Below are 15000 nucleotides of genomic sequence, written 5' to 3'. Positions count from 1 at the left end.
TTTGTGTTGTTGACTTAATCTTGTCTGCTTGGAGTTTTGTTGTGTGTTTGTGTCATGTGTTTGCGTATGCTTCCTTCGCGGGCGTGCATTGTGAGTCTCCTTCTCACAGAAGTAGTGGTAACACCAATGTAAGAAGCATTGGGAAGAAGTTTGCAACCTTCTTCAGGGCAGGAGAATTGGTATACCACATTTGTCTGTTTAAGGAGAGAGTTGTTTTTAGTCATGTTATTTTTCATGATAAGGTTAGAGACTTTTGTGTTTTTGTAGTATATGATGAGGGTCAATTTGTCGTGTGGGTTGGTGCATGTGACGTTACGTGCGAGGATGTCTTTGAGGACACGTTCGTCTGTTTTGTGTGCTGGTGTCATTTGGTTTTTGTAATAAACTGTGTGTGTGGAATGTGTGTTGTTTTGTCCGTGTTGTGTTGTGTTGCGTGTGATGAAAAGTCTCGTCTCTTTGTCAATGAGAAAGTTGGGAAAACCGTTGTTAATGAAGATTTGTTTAACGCGCATTATTTCAGAGTGAAAATTTTCCCAGGAAGAGCAGTTTTTATATGCGCGTCGGAGGTATGCCCGAATGACACTGAGTTTGTACCTCTGGGGGCACTCGCTCACTGCATTCAGGCATCTTCCGGTGTCAGTGTTTTTCCTGTAAACAGTGGTCGTGTATTTGTTATCTTGAGTGTGGATGAAGACGTCAAGGAAGGGAATTTTGTTGTGTATATTAAGTTCATATGTGAAGTGTAGTACGGAGGCTGCTTCCATGGCTAGCTGTAGGTCTTTCAGGTGGGACTCATTCCGAACTTCAGTAAAAATGTCGTCGACGTATCTACAGTAGGAAAAGGGTCTTAGGACGGGGTCTTGTAAGGCTTTGTTTTCTAAATCACACATGTAGAATTCGGCAAAGGTACACCCTAAAGGTGAACCCATTGCGACTCCTTCCACTTGTAGATATAGCTGGCCGGATGGGCTTCGAAAGGTGCTTCAGTTGTACAGGCTAGGAGAAGAAGCTTCAGTATTTCTTCCGGGATCTTAGGGGGATGTAATTCAGGGTGACGGTACACATTATTCAGGATTATATCTATTGTGGGAAGAATAGGAACATGGGAAAATAACGATTCCACATCGAGGGAAGCCATAATTCCTTGGGGTGGGGGGGGGCGTAGTATGTCAATAAAATCATCAGATGATTTTATGGAGTATTTCTTAGGAATGAAAGGGGTGATGATATGGCTGAGCTGTTTGGCGAGTCCATATGTAGGTGTAGTAATTTGTGAGATGATCGGGCGGAGAGGGGAGTTCGGCTTGTGAGTTTTGACGTTGCCGTAAATATAGCCTGGGGAGAATTCACCGGTAATGGGAGGGATGTGCAGATGGTCATCACACGCAACACAACACAACACGGACAAAACAACACACATTCCACACACACAGTTTATTACAAAAACCAAATGACACCAGCACACAAAACAGACGAACGTGTCCTCAAAGACATCCTCGCACGTAACGTCACATGCACCAACCCACACGACAAATTGACCCTCATCATATACTACAAAAACACAAAAGTCTCTAACCTTATCATGAAAAATAACATGACTAAAAACAACTCTCTCCTTAAACAGACAAATGTGGTATACCAATTCTCCTGCCCTGAAGAAGGTTGCAAACTTCTTCCCAATGCTTCTTACATTGGTGTTACCACTACCTCTGTGAGCAGGAGACTCACAATGCACGCCCGCGAAGGAAGCATACGCAAACACATGACACAAACACACAACAAAACTCCAAGCAGACAAGATTTAGTCAACAATACTTAAACAATGTAACAACACCAAGAAACTACACATCTTAGAAAGAGTCTACATTACACAATACACTCCTATCATTAATATACAGACAGACACAATTAGTACCTTACAACTACACAGCGAGGCTGCGTGGCAACAAGGCCCAAACGTCCGGCTACCGTGACCAGCGTCCAGCGACGTCCTGGTGATACGAAGACCTCACCTCCGTCCAGTACCTGACTCCTAACTCTCCTAGTTCCCCCCTTTTTACTTGTATTTAAACTCCTGTTCTGTATATGTAATCTCACTTACCTGAAGATGGTTGGATGACTCAACCGAAAGCTTGTATTTATATTTTGTGTTACAATAACATCATGGATCTCGGAAGTATTGTGTTTGACCTCCCCTCAAGAATCAAACAAACGATTAGAAAAATTGAGAAAATCACTAAGAAGATAGTGGATATTGAATTAGCTCTGGTCTTCAATCGAACATGTCTACAAGAAAACTTACTGCCCATTTATACTAATATATATATACAGTCAAACCTCGGTTATCGAACGCTTCTGTTCTCGACCAAATCGGTTTTCGACCAAAAAGTTCGAGAATTTTATGTCTCAGAACTCGACCAAATTTCGGCTCTCGAACAAACCGAAAGAAGCCGAGCGTACCCGAACGCGGCTCACTCGCGAGCCGAGAGAACTCGAACGCTAAGGACGCTTCCTCCGTAGCGCATTTGCAATCAAAGTTCATTCCGAGCAGACGTTTTCGTTCTTATTTACGTAAATCTGACTCTTTTCATCATGGGTCCAAAGAAAGCAAGTTCAAGTGAAGAAAAGAGGAAAGTAGTGCGCAAAACTATTGAATTTAAAAAAGAATTAATAGCGAAATATGAATCTGGCGTTCGTGTGTCTGCGTTGGCTAAGGAGTTTGGGATGGCGAAATCGACGATAAGCACCATCCTAAAAAATAAAGACCAGGTTAAAGCAAGTGATGTGGCTAAAGGATCAAGTGTTTTTAGCAAACAAAGGCCACAGGTATTGGAGGAAGTGGAGAAACTTTTGCTGATTTTCGTAAATGAGAAACAGTTAGCAGGTGATACTCTTAGTGAAGATGCAATTTGTGCCAAAGCAAGACAATTGTATGAAGATCTAATATAAAAAAAATTAATGGTTGCTTACGCCGTCCGGTGGTAATTCGGTCACACCTTCGCGTTTGGTGGTAAATCGGTTACACCGCCAACTACGGTGAAGAAGAAGAACTCGAAGAAGAAGAAGAACTCGAAGAAATCGAAGAAGAAGAAGAGGAAGAACTCGAAGAAGAAGAACTCGAAGAAGAAGAAGAAGAAGAAGAACTCGAAGAAGAAGAAGAACTCGAAGAAGAGGAAGAAGAACTCGAAGAAGAGGAAGAAGAAGAACTCGAAGAACTCGAAGAAGAAGTAGAACTCGAAGAAGAAATCGAAAAACTCGAAGAAGAAGAAGTAGAACTCGAAGAAGAAATCGAAAAACTCGAAGAAGAAGAAGAACTCGAAGAACTCGAAAAAGAAGAACTCGAAGAACTCGAAAAAGAAGAACTCGAAGAACTCGAAAGAGAAGAACTCGAAGAAGAACTCGAAGAAGGAGAACTCGAAGAAGAACTCGAAGAACTCGAAGAAGAACTCGAAGAAGAACTCGAAGAACTCGAAGAAGAACTCGAAGAACTCGAAGAAGAACTCTTTATTTTCCAAAAAAGGGGCGTAGCCCAGGGCGCGCAGCGCCGCAGGCCAAGGCCCCCGGCGTAGCTGGGCCGGCGCAGCCGGTGGGCTTGTTTGATAAAAAAAAAGATCCTAGCATTATTCCGGAAGGGTTTGATTTTAAAGCAAGCAGAGGGTGGTTTGAAAAGTTTAAGAAAAGAAGTGGGATACACTCCATTGTTCGTCATGGGGAAGCAGCAAGTGCAGCTTATGGAGTAAAATAGTAAAAAAAAAAAAAAAAAATTAGAAAAAGTTGTTTTTTAGACTTGGAACGGATTAAAATTATTTACATTGATTATAATGGGAATTTTTTTTTCGGTTTTCGAACAAATCGCTTTTCGAACAGCCTTCTCGAACGGATTATGTTCGAAAACCGAGGTTTTACTGTATATATATATATATATATATATGTATGTATATATATATATATATGTATGTGTATATATATATATATATATATATATATATATATACATAGATATACATATATATATACATATATATATATATATATATACATTTACATATATACATGTGTATATATATATAATATATACATATACATTTATATACATATATTTATATATATACATCTACATATATATACATATGTATATATATACAATTTATATACAAGTATATATATACATTTATATATACAGTTATATATGTACATCTATATATATACATACATACATACATATACCAAGGCTTTTTCCCCCTTCCAAGGGAGGTAGCCAAAAAGGGGAAAGGCATAAAAACACTCCCACCCATTTCATCCCTAAATACACTCTACACCCCTCCCACCCTTCCTCTCATCTGAGCACCTCCTGGATGACGGGTCATCCCTGCACCCTGCCCACCGCCCTGGGTCAGAAGCAGTGTCGCAAGACACAGTACATCCACAGCAAGGCCGCTTCATTTAATCGGCGACCCCCCCTCTCCGTCCCCCTTTGCATATAAGGCGAGGACGGGGAGAAATCCCTTCGGGCTGCGTCAAAATTTACTCACACATACTACACCCCCCCACCCCCCTGCCCATTCCTCCTCATGCAGTCACATCATCATCCATATACAACCATTCTCCACTCACCTCTGTCTTCCGTCCTCTCCCTTCCTTCCTCAACAGACATTCCCCTCTTCCCCAAAGCCCCCTTCACCCCATCCATCCACCTCATCCTAGGACGTCCCCTCATGTTCACTCCCTCCACATCTGCCTTCCATACCTCTTTTACTAGTCTTTCTTCACTCATTCTTTCCATGTGTCCAAACCATCCTAATATTCTTTCATCAACCCTATCTCCCAAATCCTTTTTCACCCCTCTTCTCCTCCTCACCTCCTCATTTCTCACTCTATCCAGCCTAGTAACTCCCACCATACTTCTCAGACACCTCATCTCAAACACATTCAAACTCCTTCTCTCTTCTTCTCTTATGTTCCACGTTTCTGCCCCATACATTCCCAAATGTCTATTCCTCATTACACTCTTTAAACCACCAAGGCATTTACTCGCTTCTCTCTATCTACATTCTACCTCCACCTTCACTCCACCTTTTCCTGCTACACTTGCACCCAAGTATCTAAAACTATCCACTTCCTCCAGTCGCTCTCCCTTAATGTTCACTTCCAGTCTACTGCCACTTTCACCAATTGTACATCTCATCACCTTACTTTTACCCACATTTATCTTTAGCTTTCTTCTATCACATACTCTCCCAAACTCTGTCACCAGCTTCCTCAATCCCTCCTCTGACCCTGCCACAAGCGCAGTGTCGTCCGCAAACAACAGCTGGCTCACCTCCCACTTTTCTCCATTTTCTTTAACCATCTCCAATCCCTGACTCACTACCCTAGCATTCACCTCTCGCACCACCCCATCCATGTATAAATTGAACAGCCAGGGCGACATAACGCATCCTTGACGAAGTCCCACCTTTACTTCAAACCACTCTCTCTCTCCATTTCTAATCCTAACACATGCTCTACTACTCTCATAAAAACTCTTGACAGCTCCCAAAAGCTTTCCTCCTATCCCATAAATCTGCATAACCTCCCACAGTGCCTTTCTGTCTACCCTATCATAAGCCTTTTCCAGATCCATGAAAGCCCAAAAAACATCCTTCCCCTTTCCTATAGCTTTCTCACATATCTGTCTTACCACAAAGATCTGATCTACACCTCTACCCGTCCTAAATCCACACTGTTCCTCACCAATTACTCCTTCTGTTCCTCTCCTAATCCTCTCAATTAAGATCCTCCCATAAGCCTTCCCTACTACACTCAACAGGCTAATCCCTCTGAAACTACTACATTCACACTTGTCCCCTTTTCCCTTGTAAAGAGGAACTATACAGGCACTTCTCCAGTCCTCCGGTACTCTACCCTCTCTCCAGCAAACATTAAATAACCTCACCAACCAGTCCACCATCACTGAACCTCCCTTTTTCAGACATTCTGCATGGCATCCATCCAGACCAGGTGCCTTACCTGCTTTCATCATCTTTACAACTGCCTTCACCTCATCCTTCCTTATTTCTCCTCCATTCTCCTCACTCATCACTCTCATTTTCTTCGCATTTCCCACTGTATATATACATATACATATATATATATATATATGAATATGTATGTATATATATATATATATATATGTATATATTTTGATTGAAGTTCACAGCAGCTTCTGCGTTCACGACTCTTTTGCTAAGAAGTTCTACATCTCTGATTATGGAACAGTGAGCAATGGGTAGCTCCCATAAAAGTTGTCCGAAAGACATAGAAAGTTCTTATAGATGAAGAACACTTTCTATGTAAAATGTATAACAATCTAACTGATCTAATTACACTGTATAACAATGAAAAAAAAACGGAAATGAGACTATCCTTTTCTAGAGTTATTTTTTGCGTAGATCACGAATATAACATCCGTTTCTTTCTGTGACCCTCCAGTTCTTCGTAAATAGCAGTGCCCGCAATGTCTATCTGAACGGTATGTTTTGTTGCTTTTACCATTTATATAATTTTTCACATAGCTATGTGTTTTTTTTCTTAACAGGATACAGAGTTAAGATGCCTAGAGAATGCAAGAATTCGCCAGACAAGTTTTGTTATATATGTGGATCAGTTACATTAAGGCAATACAAGAGACAGTTGACTCAACGTGTAAAGAAACTTTATGAGCTGTACTTTGGATGTAAAGTGGGTGACCAGGACAAAAGCTGGGCACCTCACATATGTTGTGTCAGGTGTACAAGTTCCCTTTCTGCCTGGGTGAAAGGCAAAGGGACTGGCCTCATGTTTGGCGTACCAATGGTCTGGAGGGAGCCAAAGGACCACTCAACAGATTGCTACTTCTGCTTAACGGATATTAAAGGTGGGTGTTCAGTGTTTATTTTTTACTGTTTTTATATATATTTTCAAGAGATGTATCAATAAAAAAGATCGAACTACATAATAAGTTGCACTTCCACTATTTTTGCACGTGATCACAACCAATAGTATCCATTTTTAGTCTGATTTTATTTTATTTTCCTGCAGGTCGCAACAGAAAAGGCAAGAAATCTATCGTGTATCCAGATCTTCAGTCTGCTATTCGCCCAGTTCTACATTAAAGTGATATTCCTGTACCACAGCCGCCCTCTGAACTACCAAGCGATGACACGAGCAACTCAGACGATTCAGAATCTCAAGATGCAACGTATACGACACAACTTGAATCTGATAAGAAACCACACCTCATCACCCAACCAGAACTCAATGATCTAGTTCGTGATTTAACACTTACTAAGCAACAGAGTGAACTCCTGGCCTCACGTTTGCAACAATGGCACCTGTTGGATGAAGAAGCTCGAATTACAGTATTTAGGAAGCGTTCTGCAAATCTACAGGATTTCTTCACTTTGGAAAACAACTTGACTTATTGTAATGATATGTCACTGAAGATACACTTTCTTCATTCTCATCTGTCCTTCTTCCCAGAGAATGCAGCAGATGTGAGTGATGAACATGGAGAGAGGTTCCATCAAGATATAGCGTCAATGGAAAACAGGTACAAGGGAAAATGGAGCCCTGCTATGCTGGCTGACTTCTGTTGGAACCTGAAGCGTGACACGCCTGAGACGTCTTATAAAAGAAGAAGTAAATAATAGATTGTAGGTTAATACATCATATAAAGCTAACGAACATGCCGATTCATTATATATTAATTAAATAAATACAATGACATTTAATCTGACTTTGGGAGCAAAATACATTTATGGAACCTTGGAAATCTCTATTAATTGCATAATTATTAAAACAGCGATTTACAAAAAATTGTGACGTGGCATGAAATTTTTGTTATCAAATTTGAATTCAGCACACTGAACTTCATAATAAAACGCACATGAGAACTATGTTTTTTTCTTAATCCTGAAATTTGTTGTACAGTGTTATTAATGCACAAAATACATTTATCCCCCTAAAGTCAATACGGAAAAATAGTAATACTCCCACATGGATGACGGACAGATTGAAACACGAGATCGGAATGAAAAGAGGACTTTATGTAAAAATGAAAAACGGGGAATCACACCTTAGATCAAGATATAACGATATGGCAAAGCTGGTTAAAAGGAATACACGTTCAGCGAAACGTAATTATGAAATCAAGGTTGCCAGTCAAGCAAAATCCAACCCAAAGGGTTTCTTTCACCTCTATAGAACAAAAAATAAAGAAAGAATAGGACCAATTAAAAACGATGAAAATGTCATGATTGAATCGGAAGAAAAAATGAGTGAGGAGTTTAACAATTATTTTCTATTGGTGTTTACTAATGAGAGGTTAGATAAAGTACCTCACTGCGATCCGATTTTCAGAGGGAATGAAGAAAGTAGTCTAACTAATATCAGCATTAGTAAAGAGGAAGTAGTCAAGCAGATTGACAGACTTAAAGCTACAAAATCTCCGGGTCCAGACGAAATTTTTCCAAGAATGCTTAAAGAGTGTAAATTTGAAATCTGCGACCAGTTAACTGAAATATTCAATAAATCGGTAGACACTGGTTTTGTTCCTACTGCTTGGAGGCAGGCAAACGTTGTTCCTGTTTTTAAGAAGGGAGATAGATCGTCTATATGCAACTACAGGCCAATCAGTTTGACATCGGTTATAGGAAAAAATGCTTGAATCAATAATAGTAAATAGACTCAGAGAACACATTGAAGGGCATAATTTAATTCGTGTTTCACAGCATGGTTTCTCCAAGGGTAAGTCATGTGTGACTAATCTTCTATCCTTTTACACTAAGGTATATAAGGCGGCAGACAACAATGAAAATTACGATGATATTTACCTTGACTTTAGCAAAGCGTTCGACAAAGTGCCACACCAGAGACTACTAAATAAAATCAAAGCCCATGGCATAGGAGGAAAAGTGTTAGAATGGATTAGAGCTTGGATTAGTAACAGAAAACAGCGGGTCACCATAAATGGAATAAAATCTAGGTGGGGCAATGTTACTAGCGGGGTCCCCCAGGGCTCGGTTTTGGGTCCCTTGTTGTTCATTAAGTACAACTTAGACGAAGGGTTAAATAGTGATGTTAGTAAGTTTGCAGACGACACTAAAATAGGACGCCTAATTAGGTCAGGAGACGACGCCCAGATTCTGCAGGATGACCTTAATAAGCTGTTAACATGGTTGGTGAAATGGCAAATGAACTTCAATATCTCTAAGTGTAGCGTGTTAAACGTAGGGCTACACAACCCCGAAAATAGATACAACTTAGATAACACGTTTTTAGAAAAATCTGAGTGCGAGAGGGACTTGGGAGTTCTGGTGAGTCCGGACCTTAAAACCAGGAAGCAGTGTATTAGCGCCAGAAATAAAGCTAACAGAGCATTAGGCTTCATTGCTAGGACGGTAACAAATAGAAGTGCAGAGGTAATTATTAAACTCTATCTAGCGATAGTTAGACCCATCCTTGACTATGCGGTACAGTTTTGGTCTCCGTCCTACAGAATGGATGTAAATTCACTAGAATCAGTACAGAGAAGAATGACCAAAATGATACAAGGACTCGGAAATTTGCCTTACGAAGAGAGGCTTAGGCACCTAAACTTACACTCTCTGGAAAGACGCAGAGTGCGGGGTGATCTAATAGAAGTGTTCAAGTGGATCAAAGGCTATAACAAGGGTGATGCAAACAAGGTCATCATAATAAAACAACAGGGCAGGACTTGCAGTAATGGGTATAAAATGAACAAATTTAGATTTAAGAAGGAAATAGGCAAGAATTGGTTTACTAATAGGGTGGTCGATGAATGGAATAAACTTAGTAACCATGTAGTAAGCGCTGAAACTATCAGTTTTAAAAAACGATTAGACAACTTTATGGATGGGAATGACAGGTGGTGATGGATACGGAGCTGCCTAGTGTAGGCCTTATGGTCTTTTGCAGTCTCCTTTGTTTCTTATGTTCTTATGTATGTCTTTCGGACAACTTTTATGGGAGCAACCCATTGCTCACCGTTCCATCATCAGAGATGTAGAACTTCTCAGCAAAAAAGTCATGAATGCAGAAGCTGCTGTGAACTTCAATCAAAATTGTCTACATGAGAACCTGCTGCCGAAATACACCAATATGTATATATATACATATACATACACATTTCATACACATATACACATACACATAAACACATACATATACATATACATATATACATACACACATATACATATACATACACACATATGCATATACACATACATATACACATACACATATACATATATATACATACATACACATATATATACATATATGCATACATTTATACATACATATATACATAGATTATATATACGTACATACATACATGAATATATACATATACATATATACATACATAAATACACGTATATATACATACATATATACGCATACATATAGATATGCATATACATATATATATACATAAATATATAATATATATATGCACATACATATATACACATATACATATTATATATATACATTTATATATATACATATGTATATATACATTTATATACATATGTATATGTATATATCTATATATATATATATATATATACATATGTATATATACATTTATATAACATGTAGATATATATATATTTATATATATAACATGTACATATATACATTTATATATATGTATATATATACATGTATATATATATACATGTATATATATACATTTATATATATGTATATATATATATACATTTATATATACATATACATGTATATATATACATTTATATACAGTCAAACCTCGGTTATCGAACGCTTCTGTTCTCGACCAAATCGGTTTTCAACCAAAAAGTTCGAGAATTTTACGTCTCAGAACTCGACCAAATTTCGGCTCTCAAACAAACCGAAAGAAGCCGAGCGTACCCGAACGCAGCTCACTCGCAAGCCGAGAGAACTGGAACGCTAAGGACGCTTCCTCCGTAGCACATTTGCGATCAAAGTTCATTCCGAGCAGACGTGTTCGTTCTTATTTACGTAAATCTGACTTTTTTTTCATCTTTGCATCGTGTATTAGCCCCTGATAACAGAACTCCAGCACCTTCAGGAAGAGCAGAAGAAGACGTTGACGGAGGAGATGTCTTCTGATGAGGATGAGGGAAGGAAGGATGCCTCTACTGCTGATATCAAGGATATTTGTGCTAAATGGAATGATATCCAGAACTTTGTGGAACTTTACCATCCAGATAAAGCCGCAAGCAGTAGAGCCGTTTATGCATTTAATGATGTTGTTATTAGCCACTTCCGTAAAGTTCTAAAAAAAAGGGAAAAACAAGTGACTCTAGATAGGTTCTTCATGAAAAGGAACACCCTGTGGCAACGTCTCCCCAACCGAAGAGAAGGGCGAGAGAGACGACACTTCCAGTCGACTTACCCGACGTTTTTATGGAAGATGATTCTCCTTCGAAAAATTGATGAAAATGTGCTTTTGTTCACATGATCTTGTACTGTATGTTACTCTATGTTACTAACAATTTTATGCCCTTTTTTCTAATTTTTTTTTATTGTATCACAACCTTTAATGTTCTGTATGTTACAGTTGGTAAAAAAACATACGAAATGTTTGCATTTTGTTTTTTTTATACTTTTAGATAGGATATCTTATTAAAATAAAACACATGGTCTATTTCTACCCTTTTTTATTTATGGTAAACAGTATACAGTGCAGTTTATGGTGTAAAATAGTAAAAAAAAAATTAGAAAAAGTTTTTTTTTAGACTTGGAACGGATTAAAATTATTTACATTGATTATAATGGGAAAAATTGTTTCGGTTTTCGAACAAATCGCTTTTTGAACAGCCTTCTCGAACAGATTATGTTCGAAAACCGAGGTTTGACTGTACATACATATGTATATATATGTATATATAAATGTATATGTATATACATATGTATATAAATGTATATATACATATGTATATATATAAATGTGTATATATATGTGTATATATATACATAAATGTATATATATATATATATATATATATATATATATATATATATGTGTATATATATACATAAATGTATATAAATATATATATATATGTATATATATATATAATTGTATATATATACAATATGTATATATATATAAATGTATATATATTTACATGTATATATAAATTATCTATATATACATGTATATATATACATGTATATACATATACATTTATATATATACATATGTATATATATATATATACACATGTATATATATATACATTTATATATATACATATGTATATATACATACATACATATACCAAGGCTTTTTCCCCCTTCCCCCTCCCATATCTATACATATGTATATATATACATTTATATATATACATCTGTATATATTTATATATATATATATACGAATGTATGAATATACATTTATATATATACATATGTATGTATTTATATATATACATATGTATGTATTTATATATATACATATGTATATATACATTTATATACACATAAGTATATATACATTTATATATACATATGTATATATACCGTACATTTATATATATACATATGTATATATGTATACATATGTATATATGTATATATATATACATATGTATATATACATACGTATATATACATTTATATATACATATATATATTATATATATATATTAATATATACATATATATATATATATATATATATACATCTATATATATATACACATATGTATATGTATATATACATACATCTATATTTATATATGTATATATATATACATACCTATGTATATATATACATTTATATATATACATATGTATATATATATATATACTATTATATATATATTTATATATATATATACATTTATATATATATATACATATATATATATATATATATACATTTATATATATACATATGTATATATATATACATATGTATATATATATACATGTATATATATATACATATGTATATATATATAGATATACATGTATATATCTATATATATACATATGTATATATATATACCTTTATATCTATATATACATATGTATATATATACATTTATATAAATTTATATATACGTGTATATATACAGGTAAACGTCGACTTACGATGGCATTAGGTTTCGATAGAGCCATCGTAAGACGATCTCATCGTAAGTCGATCCCCACTCTGTTCCGTGGTCACTGTACCTAGCCTACCTGTATATTAACCACCAGAGATACTGAATATAGCCTATTAAACATGTACAGTAGTTTATTTAATTATTTTTATCCTTTTTACCATATTCAAACACTATAATATGTATTTTCAGTACGGATCTTAAATCTCGCGGGCAGCAGCCAATGCCAGCCGTACGACGTGTCGTAATAATACTCGCATCATAAAATATAGTCACCGCTTATATCGATTGTTCTCTCTTTCACCTGCGAATTTTGAAAACCACAGAGAATGGGAATGTAAAAAACACGGGCGACTACAATAAATATAATCAAGACGCCGATATGGCAGCGTCGCGAATCCACTTGCTCCTCATGACGCCTACGTGTGCGGCACCGTATGGAAGGGGTTAAATTATCATATCGTCGTCGTCGTCGTCATCGTAAAGTCGAACAATCGTAAGTCGCGGCCATCGTAAGTCGACGTTTACCTGTATATATATATATATATATACACACACACACACACACACACACACACACACACACACACACACACACCACACCCTCTTCCCCCATCTACGGTGGCACCTTTCATTCTGGTTGGCACCAAACCCTTCTAATGTGCTCAACGTCGCCATTAGGAACAGGACCCGCTCTCTCCTGTGACATGAATGACGCTCTCGTCCTTTCTTTTCCCTCTCCAAACCCGAACGGGCATAATTTCCACGGAGCCGAGGGTACGCAGTGGCGTGCCTCCTTTCCTAACTACTTGTCGGCCCCCAGATATAGAACACAGTTATGACCCTGTGAAAATGAGAGAGTTGTATTCCCCACCTTATGTCTGCCTACATTGATTCCACGATTCAACAACACATTATTTCTGGGGTAAAACATAACTTTGTATTTCTTATCCTTCAAAAGGACAGCTGGCCTCTCAAAAGTGAATTTACTACCATCACACATCGCTGAGCTTATCGGTTTTCCTTTGTTGTTGATTACGCTAAGTGTTCCACCATAGTTATTATTACCAACATGCATGTGGTGAAGCTCAATCGTCACATCACTCGAAAGACCTTCAAACAAGAGAACTTCTGAAGATGCAATGTAATTAGCATTGGAACCAGTTATGCTCACTGCACAGCGAGAAAGCTCATCCATCTTCCTGAGCTTTGGGGCCCTGCCTTCTCTGGTAGGATTGAGAGGAGTGTCCTCTGGGAGGGTCGAGAGGTCGGCGCCCTTGATCGCCCTCAGGATGTGGAAGCACTCCGTGTGAGTCAGCACGTCCGTGCCGAACACGTTTTCGATGAACTCGTCGCAGGACATGTCCAGGAACCGAATCTCCTTCAGCAGGTCCCCGATCTTCTTGCGCACTGCACTCCCTGATGGCTCCTCGTCCAAGCCTAGCTGGGCTCTTCCCCTGCAACAAGAAGAGACAGTCGCTCACTGAACACCTTGACATCGGAGGTCAATGGGCGAATATCTAACCACAAATGCATTATATATCAGTTTGAAAACAAAAGACAGTTGGCCACAAAGCAAGAGAACGAGCATTTACCAGGCAACCAGTCCTTTGAAGGGGACAACCTCGGAAGAAAAACAGATGTCATCGGCCTTCAGCAAATCCTTCAAGCTTTCTTTGCTCAGGTGAGGTACAGTCTCAGACGTCATGACAGCATCAGGGTCACGCATCATCATCTGTGGACCAAAAGCCAAAATAGTTTGTATTTACACCAGCATATGAACCAAAAGGGCAGGGAAGAATTTCTACAAGAGAGCGGGAGATAGAAAAAGAGA

General features: G+C 37.5%; 1 protein-coding gene across 2 annotated transcripts in view; it reads right to left on the bottom strand.

The window, feature by feature from the left end:
* Positions 1-13610: 13610 nt before the first annotated feature.
* LOC143031115 (BTB/POZ domain-containing protein 2-like) overlaps positions 13611-15000 on the bottom strand; it is a 47431-nt gene continuing 46041 nt past the window's right edge. Inside the window, exons 4-5 of one of the 2 annotated variants that reach the window (XM_076194564.1) lie at positions 14762-14901; positions 13611-14623 (exon numbers count right to left, since the gene is read on the bottom strand). In XM_076194564.1, the coding sequence (XP_076050679.1) occupies positions 13972-14623; positions 14762-14901 (792 nt within the window). In that variant the 3' untranslated portion in view covers positions 13611-13971. The remainder of the gene's footprint in view (positions 14624-14761; positions 14902-15000) is intronic. The other variant, XM_076194563.1, reaches the window with a different exon arrangement.

Source organism: Oratosquilla oratoria, chromosome 12, assembly GCF_046742065.1.
Source record: "Oratosquilla oratoria isolate Oo_2021 chromosome 12, ASM4674206v1, whole genome shotgun sequence".
Classification (NCBI taxonomy): Eukaryota; Metazoa; Arthropoda; class Malacostraca; order Stomatopoda; family Squillidae; genus Oratosquilla; species Oratosquilla oratoria.
The sequence above is the reverse complement of the archived record's forward strand: the minus strand, read 5'-3'. Positions and strand labels throughout refer to the sequence as shown.